This window comes from Sprattus sprattus, assembly GCF_963457725.1.
Source record: "Sprattus sprattus genome assembly, chromosome: 5".
Classification (NCBI taxonomy): domain Eukaryota; kingdom Metazoa; phylum Chordata; class Actinopteri; order Clupeiformes; family Clupeidae; genus Sprattus; species Sprattus sprattus.
Window position 1 is genome coordinate 14,518,134 of NC_137924.1, and position 16,213 is coordinate 14,534,346.

Sequence of the window (16,213 nt, forward strand, 5' to 3'; positions counted from 1 at the left end):
TTGCCTCAAAATATGACCTCCTTGAGGCAGAGTTAAAAGACAATTTTCACAGATGAAAGGTAACAAAGTTGCCCAATTAAAAACTAATGATAAATGACCATGACAAGGGAAAAAGTCCGCCCAGATTTCCCACACTCCCTGCAGAGGATTTATATATAGACGGTGTGCCAGCCCCATTCCAGACACAACAATGCTTCCTCTGCCATGCATCATGTGCAATGCACTCTGTGGGTGGTTGCGTCGGTTTATTCTTTTCACAAAGGCAAATGACAAATGGCTGCATTTGCAAAACATGACTATTATACTGCTTTGTGCACAACTAAGGAAAGCACTAGATGAAGCTTAAAAATGTAAAGGTTAAAAATTAAACCTTGCTTTATTTGTTCATTTTACAGTATTGATATAACATGCCATCTCCAGAAATACTATTCAGTGATATTTTTCTTTTTCTTAAAGCTCAGATGTTGAAAAGAGATACAGAAATCTGTTGCATCGAGGACTTTGTGCATAACTAAATATAATCAGTTACATATGCCTTATAGATAAATGATAAGAAATATAAGGTCATCCACTGCGGAATTTAAAGAACAGTCATAGTTCGGAGGCATTAAAAGGGACTGGGTCAATTATACTAAAGGTATGATGAATTTGCGCAGCGTTATCGCAGGCAGAGGTTAATGTACGCAATATTTCGTAGGTTTGCAAATGCCCTTTGAACTTTGATGCTCTCGTCCAATCAGAAGACAGATTATTGAGGGGTGGTGAGCTGGGCCGCTAAATACTCAGCCAACATGGTGAGTGAAGTTTCTCTCTATTTCCCTCCCTAATATCATAATAAATGTTTAATCTAACTTTAGAAAATAATTAAATATGTTATTTGAGTACTCCGCGACATATTTCCAGTCTCTTGTTTCATTAGAGGCAGAAGTAGCACGTTTTAGTCATGATTTGCTCACCGGTTAGCATATAGCTAGCCATGATTAGCATTGCTAGATGCTATATGTGGTGCGACAACATGGCTAACTAGAACAACGTTTGAATGAGTGTTAAGAAGCACATCTTGGGCTATTCGTAGATAGCTGGCTAGCCATAAGACGTATAAAAGCTGAAGAAACTAGCTAACATAGCTAATTAAGGCGCTGTATAGCACACTTTAACTTCACCATTTAAACAATTCACCACCTCACTTTATGTCTTTGTATCACCCAATATTAGCTAACCAAATTGATTAAAGTGTCCAAGAGGTAACATGAAGTTGTGTTATGCTCATGGTTAGCTAGCTAAACTAGCATTGCTATGTTGTGGCGGTCTTTCATACTGTCTTGTCTTATGCATGTGCTATGGGTTAAATATACTTTAGAACACACTATATACTTCTTAAGTAATATTGGAGTTAGACATTTTATTAGACCGTTTTTCTGTTACGTCAATTTAGTAGTATTTAACGCTCATGTAACGTCATTCTTATACGCACAACTACCGGCACAATTAGTGGCCAAGTCAACAGAATAAGATGACGTTATGAGAAGCGATATCTATTCCCGAAGACATGGCGTTAACTGTCATTAGTCTACTGTGTAAGGATGTTGTATACAATTCGACAACTCACCGGTCTGTTCATATCATTTTGCAACAGACGTATTTGTGTATGTCTGTAGATATATGCTAGTCATTTAACGAACATCCACTTCAGGAGCCCACTGTTTCACTGATTGCCTGCTTACTTTTGGGAAGTTGTCATGGAACTGCACCAGTTACTCTTACCATAAGTTATTACAGTCCTAGTAGCCTGGGCTGTAGTAGTAACTGTTTGGGGTCTCTTGTTTATGACAGTCATCAGATGCTAATAATGGTCCGAGCCAAGCACCTCCTTTTCCTGGTATCCCACTAGCAGGCATGCCGTCTCCCTTTGTAAGTCGGTATCGGAAAGCTCACTTCTTTCGTTTATTCTGTTGGCATCTATTTTTCGTGGGGGCTTTTTAGACCAGAAGATGGTTTAGACTCGATTTTTTTGTTTTGCCTTTTCAAAGATGGGACCACCTGGAATGCCGCCTCATTACCCTCCCATGGGAATGCCACCAATGGGACAGAGGCCCCCCAACATGACTCCAGGCATGCCACCTGGCATGATGCCACCCATGATGCCGCCGATGGGAGGGCCACCTATGGGACAGGTGAGAGAAAGATTCCACGTCATTGTCTATTGCACATCTCATTTTCATTGCTGCTTTTGTGACACATATAGTTTTTTTTGTGCAAATTGACTGTTTGTTTTATAGTTACTTCACCAGTTTGTGAGGTGCATTGTGTGCTTTCACTGCAGTAAACATATGTCGGTGTCAGATGTGGCATCAGTGTCAAATTAACCTGCAGGCTTTAGCAGGATGGTATCACTATCACAGCTGGCATTTCATTTTGCTGCCTGTGTGATGACATGTTTTTTATTGCTAATTAAAAAGTGTGATGTCAAATTGTGAGGGGACTGTGGGATCAGGAGGTGGCAGTGGGGTGCAGATCGTAGCCATGGCACGGACCGTTTTGCACAGAGCCACGGCATGCGTTAACACTCAGAAGAGATGCGCCAAGTCGCTCTCACCTAGGCTCGGCTCCGCCGCCTCTTGCTGGGTATTCATACCCACTCCTGCCCCCCCATGGGTGCCAGGCAGGCAGGAAGGGGGGAATTAACGGGTCAGATGAATATTTCATGAAGCTCTTTTATTAGATGCCAGGCATGATGCCGCCTATGATGCCCGGGATGATGATGCCACCTCGCATGCCAGCTGCGTCACTGCAGCCGACGGGACCGGTAAGCCACGTGTCTTCTCACAGTTTTTTTTAATGCTTTTGCCATTCATTACGTGCATTCAAAAATAGATCCCACAAGCTGTTAGTGGTGGAAGCATTAACATAATTAACACATCCTCAGTGTGGGGAGGGCACCTGCCCTCACCGTATCTACTGATGTTGGTGACGTGGGAGGTTGTCGTACACACCTGCGTGGTTTTACAGCCATGAGGGCTTTTGCATGTATTACAAAGACTTAGAAATGGCCTGGTATTGTGCTTTGACTCATTGTATAACAAAGGGAGTTCACAGCTGTCCATCAGATCAATCCAGCGAAAAACACGTATTTAATTAAAGTAGGTGCACTGCATTGATTACCTTTTTGAATGCTTGAACCACATCTCTATATAAAGGAGGTGCTGACGCAATGCTGGAAGTGCGTAGTTTTTTGCTCCTATTAATTGACCCATTCCTCATTTTGAAGCCAGTGCTGAATGACACTTGTGATTTTAGCATGGAATGGTGCAAATGTCATGTAATTGTCACCTAGTGTTGCGAAGTGAGACATCAGACAGAAGCCAGCTGCTTGGCTTGCTGTTTTAAGAGCTGACGGAGAAAGTTTCCACCCGTCAAATCGCATCCTTCAACATTTCCATTTTTCACACCAGAGTTTGGCAGGAGCTGTACTTGTGGAAATCAAATCAGCCTTGAAATGCGCAGCACATGCACCCAGATTTCCGTTTAAAGGCCCTGTAAAGGGTGCTGTTTGAAGAACAAAGTGAGCTTTGTGCCACTCACATCAACAGGTGTTTTGAGAAAGTAAACTGTGATCTGTTAGCCTGGATACCAGCCTGAACTCCGCCCACAAATGTTTTGCTCTGGGAGATTCAGTCTGGAATCGAGTTAGTTGGGAGAGATTTAACGTTTCAAAAAGGTTGAAACGCAATCTAAACCAATCAAATTGTAAGGGCGGGCTTTATACGTTGATGGACAGATATAGATAGAATATACCGGAATATACATCGAACAAAGATGGCGCCGTCTCGGGAGCTTAGTGGGACATATTTTATATGATTTAAGCTATCTACACGACTTTTTTATGTCTACATTGACTCGGTTAGTTGTGTATACGCAAAACGAGTGTTGCCGAGGATTTTAGGTCCTAACTAAAGCACTCTAGACCATTATTGATCGGTTATGCTAACGCGTTGGCCAAAATAATCGTTGAAACTAATGGTAGCTTCTAGCCTTGAGTGCTAATTAAGTAACGTGAGCAGGCATATCTCAGCAGATATTGACAGCGCATTCATTTTGAAAGAGGAACAGAGAAACGCGATCAAGGCATTTGTCGATTGAAAAGATGTTTTTGCCGTCCTTCCTACGGGAGCAGGTAAAAGTTTAATCTGTCAGATGGTAATACTACGTTGCGCTGATTGGTTCTAGGTATCCAATTCAGCGAAGAGGAATTTTCTTTCCTGGTTCGTTGAAACACGCCCCATAATCACAGCCCAATTGTCCGATCTCAGACTCATATTCTGACTAGAATTATGAGTATGACATCGTCAGGCTAGTGATCTGTTAGACACCATCAAAAACCTCTCTTTTTCTTTAACTTGAATTTCTCTTGTATCCACAGCCTGGTGTGAGCCCTGTAGACAATACTGGTAAGGGCTCTGTGTTGATGGAGATAGTCTTTTGAAAATAATGACAATGTTTACATATATTGTGTGATCCAAAAATAAATAATTAAATAGATAATGATGTTTACTTCCTCTTTTGCAGGCTTGAGTGCTTCTACGACAACTGTAAGTATGCCTCCAAGCCAGCTGTGAATAGCGGTTTACTTTCTAATTGACTCTATAATGTTCCTTGTAATAATGGTAGATGGTGCCCATGAACAGATTTGCTTGAAAGTCTGCCATTGTTTAGTTACTTATGAAATTGCATTTTGTCAAAATATTTCAAGATGACTTATTTATTATGTGAAAGGCAGCCACGTCCAATGTCTTTATTCCTTTTATTTGAATTCTCTCTGTTTTAGTCGAGCACCACAGCAAACGGCTCCCCACACGATGACCAACCAAAGAAGGTAAAAATGATACTATAAAATTATATTAAGAGAGGCTACATGCAACATGGGGCTTATTTGTGTCGTACATATATTGTAAAACTCATCTCTGTAGACACGGGCCAAATCTCTTAAATAATCAAATAATAAGCACATTATAACAAAGTTATAGTCGACTGACTGACTATGTAAAAGGGTAAACTCTTTTATCCTCTGCAATCCTTAAAGCTTCACACTGCAAGTCCTGCGGAAATAACTAACTAACGTGTCAGCGTGTCAGATCTAAACTGAACTAATGAGTGATCAAATATTGCAGTGCTGATGCTACTTAAGGTCTCTCATCCCGGAGCACATTTTCTGTTCTCAGAAGTCTATGTGGACGGAACACAAGTCTCTGGATGGGAAGGTCTACTTCTACAACACTGAGACGAAGCAGTCCACCTGGGAGAAACCTGATGAGCTCAAGTCTCCCGCTGAGGTAGGGTCAGGGCCTGTGAAAAGTACAAATGATTGCGCTATTCTTTCTTTCTGGGTTTTCAGGACCAGTTTTCTTTTTTTTTTTCTGCCTGTCTGTGTACTACACAGGGATGCCATCATCGGTGACAGGCACAATTAACTTTTCTTGGAGTGTTGGATTTGACTGTTTGAAATTAATAATCTTCAGAGGAGCAGGTGCAGGTATATGGGAACAATGGTCCTCCTTAGTGGATACATCAGCCTCGGCTAACCTCTTATCAAATATTTTGTCTGGTCTAGTAAAGTCAGTGTTATTTGTGATTGCTTGGTAAAGCCAAAATCGTGAAATACGACGTCATCTGCCGCGCCCTCCACCAGAACCTAGGCTCAATGTGTGTCTTATCACGGGTGAATACTTGGCCTGACAAGATTAGGATGGCTGTGTTATTATGCAAATGCCCCCGTGGTAGCAGAATTGCGGTGAAATAGCAGTGTCTCTCTGGCATTAAACCGGACTGCAGGTGTCGGATCTGTTATCAGCAGCGTAGTGTGTGCCTGTCAGGCTGCTGTCCTGGCTCCACGAGATGGACCCAGCTGGTGTTAGTTTCACAAAAGGTGCTGTATTTTTGGAGCTGGATGGCGGGTGGGGGGGCAGCTTTCTTTGGCATTTTCCCTGCTGAGACTGGGAAGAAAAGGTCATGCTTTTACCCGTGAGGGGCTGTCCAGATAGCAGCCTCAGTCGGCCTATCTCCACACTGTGTGTCCAAGACCTTTCAGGCCATCGGTGAAGGCCAGCTAGGCTTTCTACTCCCCCTGGACAGCTTCCTAGACAAGCTTAAGCTTAATCCTTAGACAATGTGTTTCTCTGGCAATTCTATTGAATTATTGTGCAAGACCCAATGGAAGTGGTTTGGTAAAATTGCTGTTTACATCATAATTGATACACCCTGTTTGTTCCTCCCAGCAAATGTTGTCCAAGTGTCCATGGAAAGAGTTTAAATCGGACACTGGCAAGCCCTACTACTACAACTCCCAGTCGAAGGAGTCTCGCTGGACTAAGCCCAAAGAGCTGGAGGACCTGGAGGGTGAGTGTGAAAATCAATAACCTGAGACTGAGCTAAATTTAGACCTTTCAGATTGTGCCTTCATTGCGACACGTCTTTCATTATCGCCTTTTATATGTGCCATGTTAAATAAGTGCCAACATAAACTGAAAATTCAGTGCCTGATATGGTAGGCAGGGTGTGGAAGGGTATTGTCAGGTGTTTATGTGGTGTTGAATTGGAAGCAGGGCTGCTCAATTTTAATCTCCCATGCTGGTGTCTTCTCCTTTTATTTTCAGCTATGATCAAAGCAGAAGAGAACGGGTAAGTCGTGACCGATGTGCTTAATGTTCCTTATCTGTTCAGTCATTGAAAAAACTCGTGTTGGAGTACTGTGTTCTAATATCCAGAAATGTGATGGATCAGTTGACCAAACAATAAACATGAAACCTTTGTCACAGTAATGTAGCAGCATATAGAGAGGTGCGGCTATGTTGAGGTGTTTTATGTGTGTCGTTGTGCGTTGATGAATTGCAGCACGGCTGATGCAGCAGCTCCAGGAACGATGCCTACTGTTGCCGTGACCGTCCAACCAGAAACCGCCATTGCCATGGCTCCGGTCGCTGACCCCGAGGCCGCTGCCGCCGCCGCCGCCGCCAGTATAACTGCTGCCGCTGTCGTTGAAGAACAGACCATGTACATGACGGCGCCGCCTGCGGAGATCCCTCCGGAGATGCCAGTCAACAACATAGAGGAGGCGACCAGTGTGGAGGCCCCCCTCAGGTACCCGGGGTTTCTAGACTGTCTGTTTCACTCTCTCTCTCTCTCTCTCTCTCTCTCTCTCTCTCTCTCTCTCTCTCTACACCACACTCCCTTTCGCTCTCGGTGCTCCTATCCCCTTTCACAACAAGTGCTAGTGCACAGAGCATACATTATACAGACAGTACCATAAAAAAAACACCACTGTGAATAATTCATTGGGCCCTCGCCGTGTCTGTCAAATCCACAAGTGTTATGAAACCCTCTGCAGGGTTCCCACAGGCCCCTAAGAACGTCTTGTGCAGCCGTCATGCATCACTGGACAGCCGGTTGCGTCTCATGTTCTCCTTTCTTGTGCCAACCTTCCTATCAATATGTGTAATGAGGACTTGCATTTTGAGACATGACAGAGTATGAGCCCCATGAGCTGTCCAGTGCAGGTGCTGTGCTAGTGTCCTTGCTGTCTCTAATGTCCTCTCCCTGTCCTTGGTGGGTCCACAGCAATGACGTCAACAAAGACGAGCGCCCAGAGCTGGTGAAGAAGGTCTACAAGTGGAACACGAAGGAAGAGGCCAAGCAGGCCTTCAAGGAGCTGCTGAAGGAGAAGGTGAGGGATGCTGCTGATCTGGGCTGACACTCACACACGCACACACACGCACACACACCTACACACACACCCCCCTCCTCCAACGCACCAATGGCGTTAGGCAGCAAGGGATAAATGATCACTGCTGTTTGTTTGATTTTGGGTGGAGAGTGCATGCTGATGAAAGAGAAGCCCGATTCAACTCCCCTACTCCGTCCATCACATGCACTCACTCACTCACTCACTCACACATACACACATACACACACACACACACGCACACACCACCTAATTTTCCAGTAGTCACGTGAGCAGAGGTCTGAGATGAGCCCCTGTTGCTTGTGTGCGTATGTGTGTTGTGTTGTGAGGTTTGAAGAAAGCAGGGGGGCGGAGGATAGAGTAGCTGCCTTTATGTTTCTATATTTAGCACGCTTTAATTTGGCGCACAAAGCTGTCCTCTGAGAATCCACAGCACCCCCCCGCCCCCCTCCTGTTGTTTCCTGCGAGCTCTTAATTGCTGTGTCTTTATAATTGGAGTTCTTGGATAGGGGGGGGGATGTGAGCACGCGCTCAGTCAGGGAATAAGACGGCGAGGGGGGGAACTGCATGCTCCGCTGCGTTAGAGTGGAATTAAGTCTGACGAGGCGAGTGGAACTCACAGATATCGGTTCATAATGGATGAAGGGTTATCTCTGTCTCTCTCACTGAGACAGGCGGGGGAAAAGGGCACTTATGTAAGCCACTGGCATTTCTATAAATTACGAGCTGTTACTCGACGCCGCTGCTGTCGCTGCTGCTGCTGCTGTGCCTCACACTCGCCGCTAATTAACTAAATGCATCACCTGGCCAGGCGACTGCCAAAAAGCAACATTTGGTCCTCACCGCGCTGTGTTGTTGTTCTGCTGGATTAGACAGACTGTCACATTCACCCACACACACAGATGGATGAAGATGCACACACACGTGTGCTTACACGCGTCCTTACGCAATTTTACTTTTGTACCCCTCATGTCCAAACCCACCAGACTCATATGGTAGGGCACAAATAATTCACACCGACTACTTCTGTAGGATCGTCTGAAAGCAATGCCCCTCAGACAGACTGCTGAACTTTCTTCTCTCCTTTTTTTTCTCTTCTCTTGTCTCCTTTTCTTTTTCTCTCCCCTCTCCCGTATCCCCAAGGGTGTCTCGTCCAACGCCTCCTGGGAGCAGGCCATGAAGATGATCATCAATGACCCCCGCTACAGGTAGGCTCCTCTGGGTCTCTGCTCCTCTCCCTCAGGGCCTCCCTGGGTGTGGGGCTGTCTTGCCATCTGGCCAGTCTCTCTTTTTTTTTGTATCCCACATCCTCCCACAATCCTTCTCTATGTTTTATTCTTCTTTCTCTCTCTGTGTCTCTTTTTCTTTTCTTTATCTCTCTCGCTGTGTCTTTCCCGTCCACAGCGCCCTGCCCAAGCTGAGCGAGAAGAAGCAGGCCTTCAACGCCTACAAGGTGCAGACGGAGAAGGAGGAGAAGGAGGAGGCGCGCATCAAGTACAAGGAGTCCAAGGAGACCTTCCAGCGCTTCCTGGAGAACCACGACAAGATGACCTCCACCACCAGATACAAGTGAGTGCAGGCCCCAGTGGCCAGGCCATGCAGAGATGGCGGAGGCGGGGGGGGATTGGGTGGTGTGGGGTGGCTAGTGGGCTGAACCACTGGAACCAATTAGTTCCTCCTGTGACCCTTACAGGCTTCGTTTCCCTCAAGCAGTAGGGAAGCAGCCATTTTGGATCTGCACATTTTGCTTCTGAGACTGGATGGTTCATTATGCTAAATATATGGCGCGCCCAGAATAGATTTGCGGGGCATATTGCTGTCGTAGTGGGTTGATCTGGAGTGCCACAGGCACAAAGGCTTTCATCAGGAGCCACGGGTTCTTGGAGCAGTGATTGTGCTGTGAACTTGACCTCCCGCCAGTCTGCGATTTTTGTCGTTGTCATGGTTACGCCCTGGCATAGCTTCAGTGGATGGTGAAAAGGGGGGCTTTGCACGTGCCGTGTCGTCTCATCATCATTGCCACATGCTGTGAGCTATTTGCGAATAATTTACAAGTCGTATCATTTGCATCCGAGCAATGCAGTGTCGTATCGGCAAACTTTACAAGCAGCCGGCTTCCCAGCGCGAGCTGGCCAGATGTGGGCTGGGAGATTTCAGAAATATTGTACTGCCACCGTGTGGACAGATGTGGGTTCTGCAGGAGAACACGTGTTGAAACCTGACTGTGTGTGTTTCAGGAAAGCGGAGCAGATGTTTGGAGAGCAGGAGGTGTGGTCCACCGTCCCAGAGAGAGACAGACTGGAGATCTATGAGGACGTGCTGTTCTACCTAGCCAAAAAGGAGAAGGTAAAATCACTGCATAACACCCTTGGTCAAGTGAGCATGGTTTGACACTTGGACTCAGTCAGGCAAGTATTGAATGGCAGAATTGGTTGAGTTCCATACTTGTTTGTATTCCATAACAGAAACAAGTAAAAGTAAGCCACCTCCGCTTAGCAGAGGACTACAGGCTCAGACTTCCCCTCATGATGTGTGAAATAGCCCTCAGCTACCATGCTGTCTATTAGTCTATTAGTTTGATGGGGAAACTGAGCTTGTGGAGTAAGCAGCTTGCAGCACAGTCCTTTACCACACATAGACGCATACATAAAATACCTTTGGGAAGAATACTTTCTTCCTTCTTGACTGAAAAAATGTGTGGATGTTTTGTCATGTTGTTTTTCTTGGCGCCTCTTGTCTCCCTCGTCGCTGCTTTGTGCCGCAGGAACAAGCCAAGCAGCTGCGCAAGAGGAACTGGGAGGCCCTGAAGAACATCCTTGACAACATGGCCAACGTGACGCACCGCACCACATGGTCGGAGGCGCAGCAGTACCTGTTGGACAACCCCACCTTCGCCGAGGACGAGGAGCTCCAGAGTACGTCCCTCCCCTCCGCCCCCCTCCCTCTCCCTCTCCATCCAAACCTCCACCTTCTGTCCCTCTGAAGGGCCGACCCCATTTCCCCGTTTTCCACACGAGCTCAGAGGCCGGAGGCTTGCTGTAGGAAGATAAAGTCGCCCTGCCTGCTCCTGTGGTGGCTGGCTCTGTGTGCATGCATAAGTAATGCGGGAGAGTGGCGGCCTGTGCAGGCTGATAAAGCAGGGGCTCAGGGTGGCAGTGGAGACACAGAAGGAGATGGACGATGCAGTGTGTGTGTGTGTGTGTGTGTGTGTGTGTGTGTGTGTGTGTGTGTGCATGGTTTCGTGGGCTGTGTGGGGGTGTGAAGACTTTGTGAAAGCGAGCGGGTGAAAAATATGCCATGTGACTGTCATCCAGCTAGGGTCTGTGAAGTGTGTGTGGAGAGTGAGTTCAGCTGCGTGTTACTTTTCTCAGGTAGTTTGGAAGTGTGTGTGTGTGTGTGTGTGTGTATTTAGGTTGATAAATGTGGCTGCCAGTGTGCTTAACTTGTGTGTGTGTATATATACAGCGAGAGTTTGGAATAATAACAGCCATAGGTATGAGGGAAGTGTGTCTGTGTGATGGTGAGTGAAAGAGTACATTGGAGGTATATATGTCGTGTGCAGGTTTGTTGCAGATGGGAAGGTAATATTTATGTATACACAGATTAGGATAGACACGTATAACTATCTTTCCCCCACTGACGTGTGTTGTCTCGTGCGCAGACATGGATAAGGAGGACGCACTCATCTGCTTCGAGGAGCACATCCGCGCCCTGGAGAAGGAGGAGGAGGACGAGAAGCAGAAGGGCCTGCTGAGGGAGCGCCGCCGCCAAAGGAAGAACAGAGAGTCCTTCCAGGTGAGCCCCCCCCCCCCACCCCCCCATCCCATCACCATGGGAACGGTGCCTCTCCGCCACCCGCCAAGGAGGAGGAGCCGGATGACCTTTCTGCACGGGCAGTGTTGATGCCCCCCCCCGCCTTGGGCTGTGCCGTTATTAAGCTGTTCTGAGAGTGAATTTACTGTCACAGTGGTGAAGGGTGACACATAATGGCTGATGCTCGCTCTCTCTTTCTCTCTCTTTCTTTCTCTCTACCCTCCTCGCTCAGGCTTTCTATCAGGGGATGTTTTATGTCGGGGTGTTGACATCTGAAATGTCATTTTGGGGTAATGCAGTAACAGCCGGCCTAATAAAATGTGCCTTATGGCAGCTAATGGACTGCCGAGGGAGCTCAGTGGGAAATGGCAGTCTGTACGAATGGGGCCAGTGCAGTCGCATTTACTTACACGCTTCATTTTCAGAAATTCCTGGATGAGTTGCATGAGCACGGGCAGCTCCACTCCATGTCGGCCTGGATGGAGATGTACCCCACCATCAGCTCAGACATCCGCTTCAGCAACATGCTGGGCCAGCCAGGTAATGGACTAACTCACACACACACACACACACACACACACATAGCATATGCACACACACACACACATATGCACACACACTCATATGCGAAAACACACACGCATATGCGCACACACAGACACACACACATTTGCGCACACACGCACACACACACACACACACACACACTCTTCCACACGCATATTCATGTGTGCAGCATCCCTGACATTGTTGACACACGATGTTGGTTGTGTTGTGTGCACTGTAGGTTCCACACCCCTCGACCTATTTAAGTTCTACGTGGAGGACCTGAAAGCCCGCTACCATGACGAGAAGAGGATCATCAAAGACATCCTGAAGGTCTGGACAAACATTTCCTCCAAACTGAAAATTCCCCTTTGGCCATCAGCGTTCAGCCACACTCACCGTGTACTCTTCTTCCATCACAGGATAAAGGCTTCCTTGTGGAGATCAACAGCACCTTCGAGGACTTTGGCTCGGTCATCAGCTCAGACAAGAGAGCCACCACACTGGACGCAGGCAACATCAAGCTAGCCTTCAACAGCGTAAGTTGAACTATGGGGTCAAGCATCGACAACTGTACTCAGATGATGTATGATTTCTATCAGAGGTTATTGGCTTAGTGTGTGTAGTAATGTGGCACAACGGGTGAATCACAGCACTGTTGAGTTGGTCTGAGACACTTCTGAATTTAGTCATACAGCTAATAAGACGATGTCCTAGAGATTTTTGGTAGTTTGAATTTCGATAAACGATTTAACTTTAACATATGGTGCGCGAGTCACGGCCCAGCTGAGCTCCCACTATCAACATTAGGTGTTCGTCCTGCCCAAACTCAGCGGAACTGGACAAACTCATGCTTGCCTTCCGGCATATCGACACAGTTAGCCAAATCCTTCCTCACCTACTTGCTAGCAGTTTTATTACACATGGACATATCCTAACATACCTGAGGACACCCTCCTTCTGAAAACTGATGTGCTGATTTGCCCAGTATTGATAAGTCCTGTGTGTATCTGTGTAGTTGCTGGAGAAGGCAGAGGCGCGAGAGAGGGAGCGGGAGAAGGAGGAGGCGAGGAAGATGAAGAGGAAGGAGGCGACGTTCAAGAGCATGCTGAAGCAGGCCACACCGCCGCTGGAGCCCGAAGTCACCTGGGAAGAGGTGAGTGTCCCGCTGGGCCGGGCAACCGCTGCTCAGCCACACACACACACACTCACACACACACACACCTAGCCTACGTGATATACATAGTGAAGCAAAACCTCACTTATTTTTAGATGTATGTATGTAAGTGTGTAGCTGACTGTGTAGTGACATTAAATTTAAGTGTTGCCATACTGCTTTAGTATACAGTATACTACGATAAATCAAGTAAGCGATGTTAAAAAAATGGATTTAGACATAGATATGGTTGTATGTGCTTTGATGGGCTTTGCTCCAAACAACCTATTTTCCTGCTCTAATTATTTTGTTCTCTGGCCGTGGTCTCCTTCAGGTGCGAGAGCGATTCCTAAAGGAGCCTGCGTTCGAGGACGTGACACTGGAGTCCGAGAGGAAGAGGATATTTAAAGATTTCATTCATGTCTTGGAGGTAACTACGCACTATTTGAGGACTCTATCTGGCACACCCTCGTCACCAGCCGTGTGTGTTTGAATGCAGCGAGTTAGTCCTAACACACAGTCTGTCTGTCTGTCTGTCTGTCTGTCTCTGTCGTCCTGCAGCACGAATGCCAGCACCATCATTCCAAGAACAAGAAGCACTCCAAGAAGTCGAAGAAGCACCACAGGAAGCGATCACGCTCTCGTTCGGTCAGTATCCTCCCCCCCCCCCTCCCCAATCTTAGCCGTCTAGTCTGTCGGGTGCGGAAGGCAAGCGTGCCAGAGTCCCACAACAGTTTATCAACACCCCAGATGTGGCTGCACCACACATAGCAGGATGTGTTTACTGTCTTGCGTCTTTCTTTTTTTTCTCTCCTTGGTGTCTCACACCTGAGTATTTCCGTGTGGAACAAGCTGTTCTTGTTCATTAACAAGACGAGCAGTAGTCTCACAGCGTTTAACCGTGGATACGTTTCTTTCGTTTGTGTGTTTCGTTAGCCGTGAATGTGCACTCCCTCACTAACCAGTGAAATTGTATGTGAACAGATTGTTCAAAACCAAGATATGCAAAGGCAAATGTGGAGAAGTGTTAGAATAAGTCAAATAAAATGGAATGGCACAGTGTTTGATGGTGTTTTTTGTTAGCCTGTACGACATAGTAGAAATAGTTAAGTATAATCTTGCTTAAGTAGAGTCTTGTCCAGAAGGATGTGTCCTCATTGTGCCGCCTGTCTCCTGTCCCCCTGCAGGGCTCTGAGTCTGAGGAGGATGACTACCACGGAAAGAAGAAGAAACAGCGCTCAACCTCCAAGTCCCCGTCAGAGCACTCCTCCTCCGGAGAGTCAGGTGTGTCCCCCCCCCCCCCCCCCCCCCGCTCACACAGCCAGGGACGAAACAGATCCCACTACTGCTGATGATGCCCAAGTTGTTGACGCCCGCAGGCTAATGATTTGCTAACTGGTTTGTTTGCAGAGAGGAGCTATAAGAAGTCAAAGAAACACAAGAAGAAGGGCAAGAAGAGGCGTCACAAGTCGGTAGGTGGACAGCGGTGAAGGAGCCTGTAGTACCACTTGAGTCCCCGTGATGTAGACCCAGAGGCTGGGCAGGGCTGTGCTACTGTGTGCTGACTGTGCTTCTTACCCCCCACCACCCCAGGCCTCTCCTGAGTCCGACGGAGAGAGGGACCGGAAAGGGCGTGAGAAGGAGCGAGAGAAAGACAAAGAAAACGACAAGTCCAGAGGCAAGCCTCGCTCATCGTCCAAACAGAAGTCGCCCAAGAGGAAATCGACGAAAGAGGAGGTAAGGCCGATCGCTTCCCACACCAAATGACCCCGCGTCACCGCAGAGCACAGCGTGAGTCTCAAACATGCCTTCAGAGATGTGTCTATAGTTTGTGTTAATTCTGCCTTCGCTTAGGTGAACACACCTGTCTCTGGGTATCAAAGAATGACTGATCATTTGATTACTTAATTAAGGAGCATTCGAGCATGATTAGGTTTCAGTCATGCTCTGGGTCCTCTGAGCTTAGTAGAATGACACTGGGCAAGGCTCTGATAAAGAAATATTTGGAGATTTGAGCCAACCAGTGTATTGAAATAAGAAATAAAAATGCGGTACCAGTCAAGTTAAGGGACCACAGAGGATCATGGTGTGAATTTCACTGGGGCTGAAGGTTGTTGCTTGCTTGCTGCTTTTTCTGCCTGTTCTCCTTTCTCTCTAAAGTGTTTTGTTTGCTGTCAGAACCGTTTTATAAAATGTCTTCTTCCACCGCACCTCTCCTGTGTCTCAGGGGGGCTGGGATACATCTGGCAGTGAACTGAGCGAGGGCGAACTGGAGAAGAGGAGACGGACCCTTCTAGAACAGCTGGATGCCCCGTAGTTTGTGTGTCGTTTGTTTTTAACCCTCCCTGTGCCGTAAAATGCATTCCTCCTCCAGTTTTCTCCCTGTCCGCTCACTCCCCAGGCCACCCGCCGCTCACCGCACGCCTGGGTCACGTCTCTCCTGCATGGGGCAGGGTGAGTGAATGCGCTGTTGGGAAAACGCTGTACTGGTGACCTTTTTTTGTTTTAGTTTTTATTTGTTTGTTTTTTTGTTTTGTCATCAGACACTCAAACAGATGGTTTCTGTGTTGGTTTCAGTTCTTCTCTACTTGCTGGTAGTCACAAGGTTACCAGCACCCAGATTTGGCTTCTCTTTAGCTACCTATATTGCCATTTTGAAAGTATTTTTCTTATTTTTGTAGGTAGCCGTGTATGTAACTCGATTGATAATTGGTGAAAAAAAAAAGCCACCCACGTTGACTGTGAGTGCCTTATTGATAGCATTCACATGCAAACTTAATCACCAATTTCCTGTGAATAGTTTTCACTGCTCTGAGATCATATTCAGGGATAAGCCCGTCTTATCTGAAATGGACATTTTGTTTTTGCATTTGGTACCAAGGGACTGATTGAAGCAACCAAGTTTGCAAGCATCTTGGAAATTATTTTAAATGTAAGTCCTATAGGTCATGATTCATATGTAA

General features: G+C 46.8%; 1 protein-coding gene across 1 annotated transcript; it reads left to right on the forward strand.

The window, feature by feature from the left end:
• Positions 1–758: 758 nt before the first annotated feature.
• On the forward strand, positions 759–16,213 carry prpf40a (PRP40 pre-mRNA processing factor 40 homolog A). The gene is made up of 26 exons (XM_080838240.1): positions 759–794; positions 2,031–2,174; positions 2,723–2,806; positions 4,421–4,448; positions 4,567–4,589; positions 4,826–4,873; positions 5,220–5,330; positions 6,273–6,393; positions 6,651–6,675; positions 6,889–7,134; positions 7,612–7,717; positions 8,879–8,943; positions 9,140–9,304; positions 9,973–10,081; positions 10,500–10,650; positions 11,397–11,530; positions 11,974–12,088; positions 12,336–12,427; positions 12,517–12,633; positions 13,113–13,250; positions 13,585–13,680; positions 13,812–13,898; positions 14,438–14,534; positions 14,661–14,722; positions 14,844–14,987; positions 15,478–16,213. The coding sequence occupies exons 1-26, from the start codon at positions 792–794 to the stop codon at positions 15,565–15,567; spliced, it is 2,601 nt and encodes an 866-aa protein (XP_080694366.1). The 5' UTR covers positions 759–791; the 3' UTR covers positions 15,568–16,213.

Coding starts and splice junctions, on each gene's coding strand:
- prpf40a (XM_080838240.1), top strand. Junction 6,676..6,888: donor ATCAAAGCAGAAGAGAACGG/GTAAGTCGTGAC, acceptor GATGAATTGCAG/CACGGCTGATGCAGCAGCTC. Junction 12,089..12,335: donor CAACATGCTGGGCCAGCCAG/GTAATGGACTAA, acceptor TGTGCACTGTAG/GTTCCACACCCCTCGACCTA.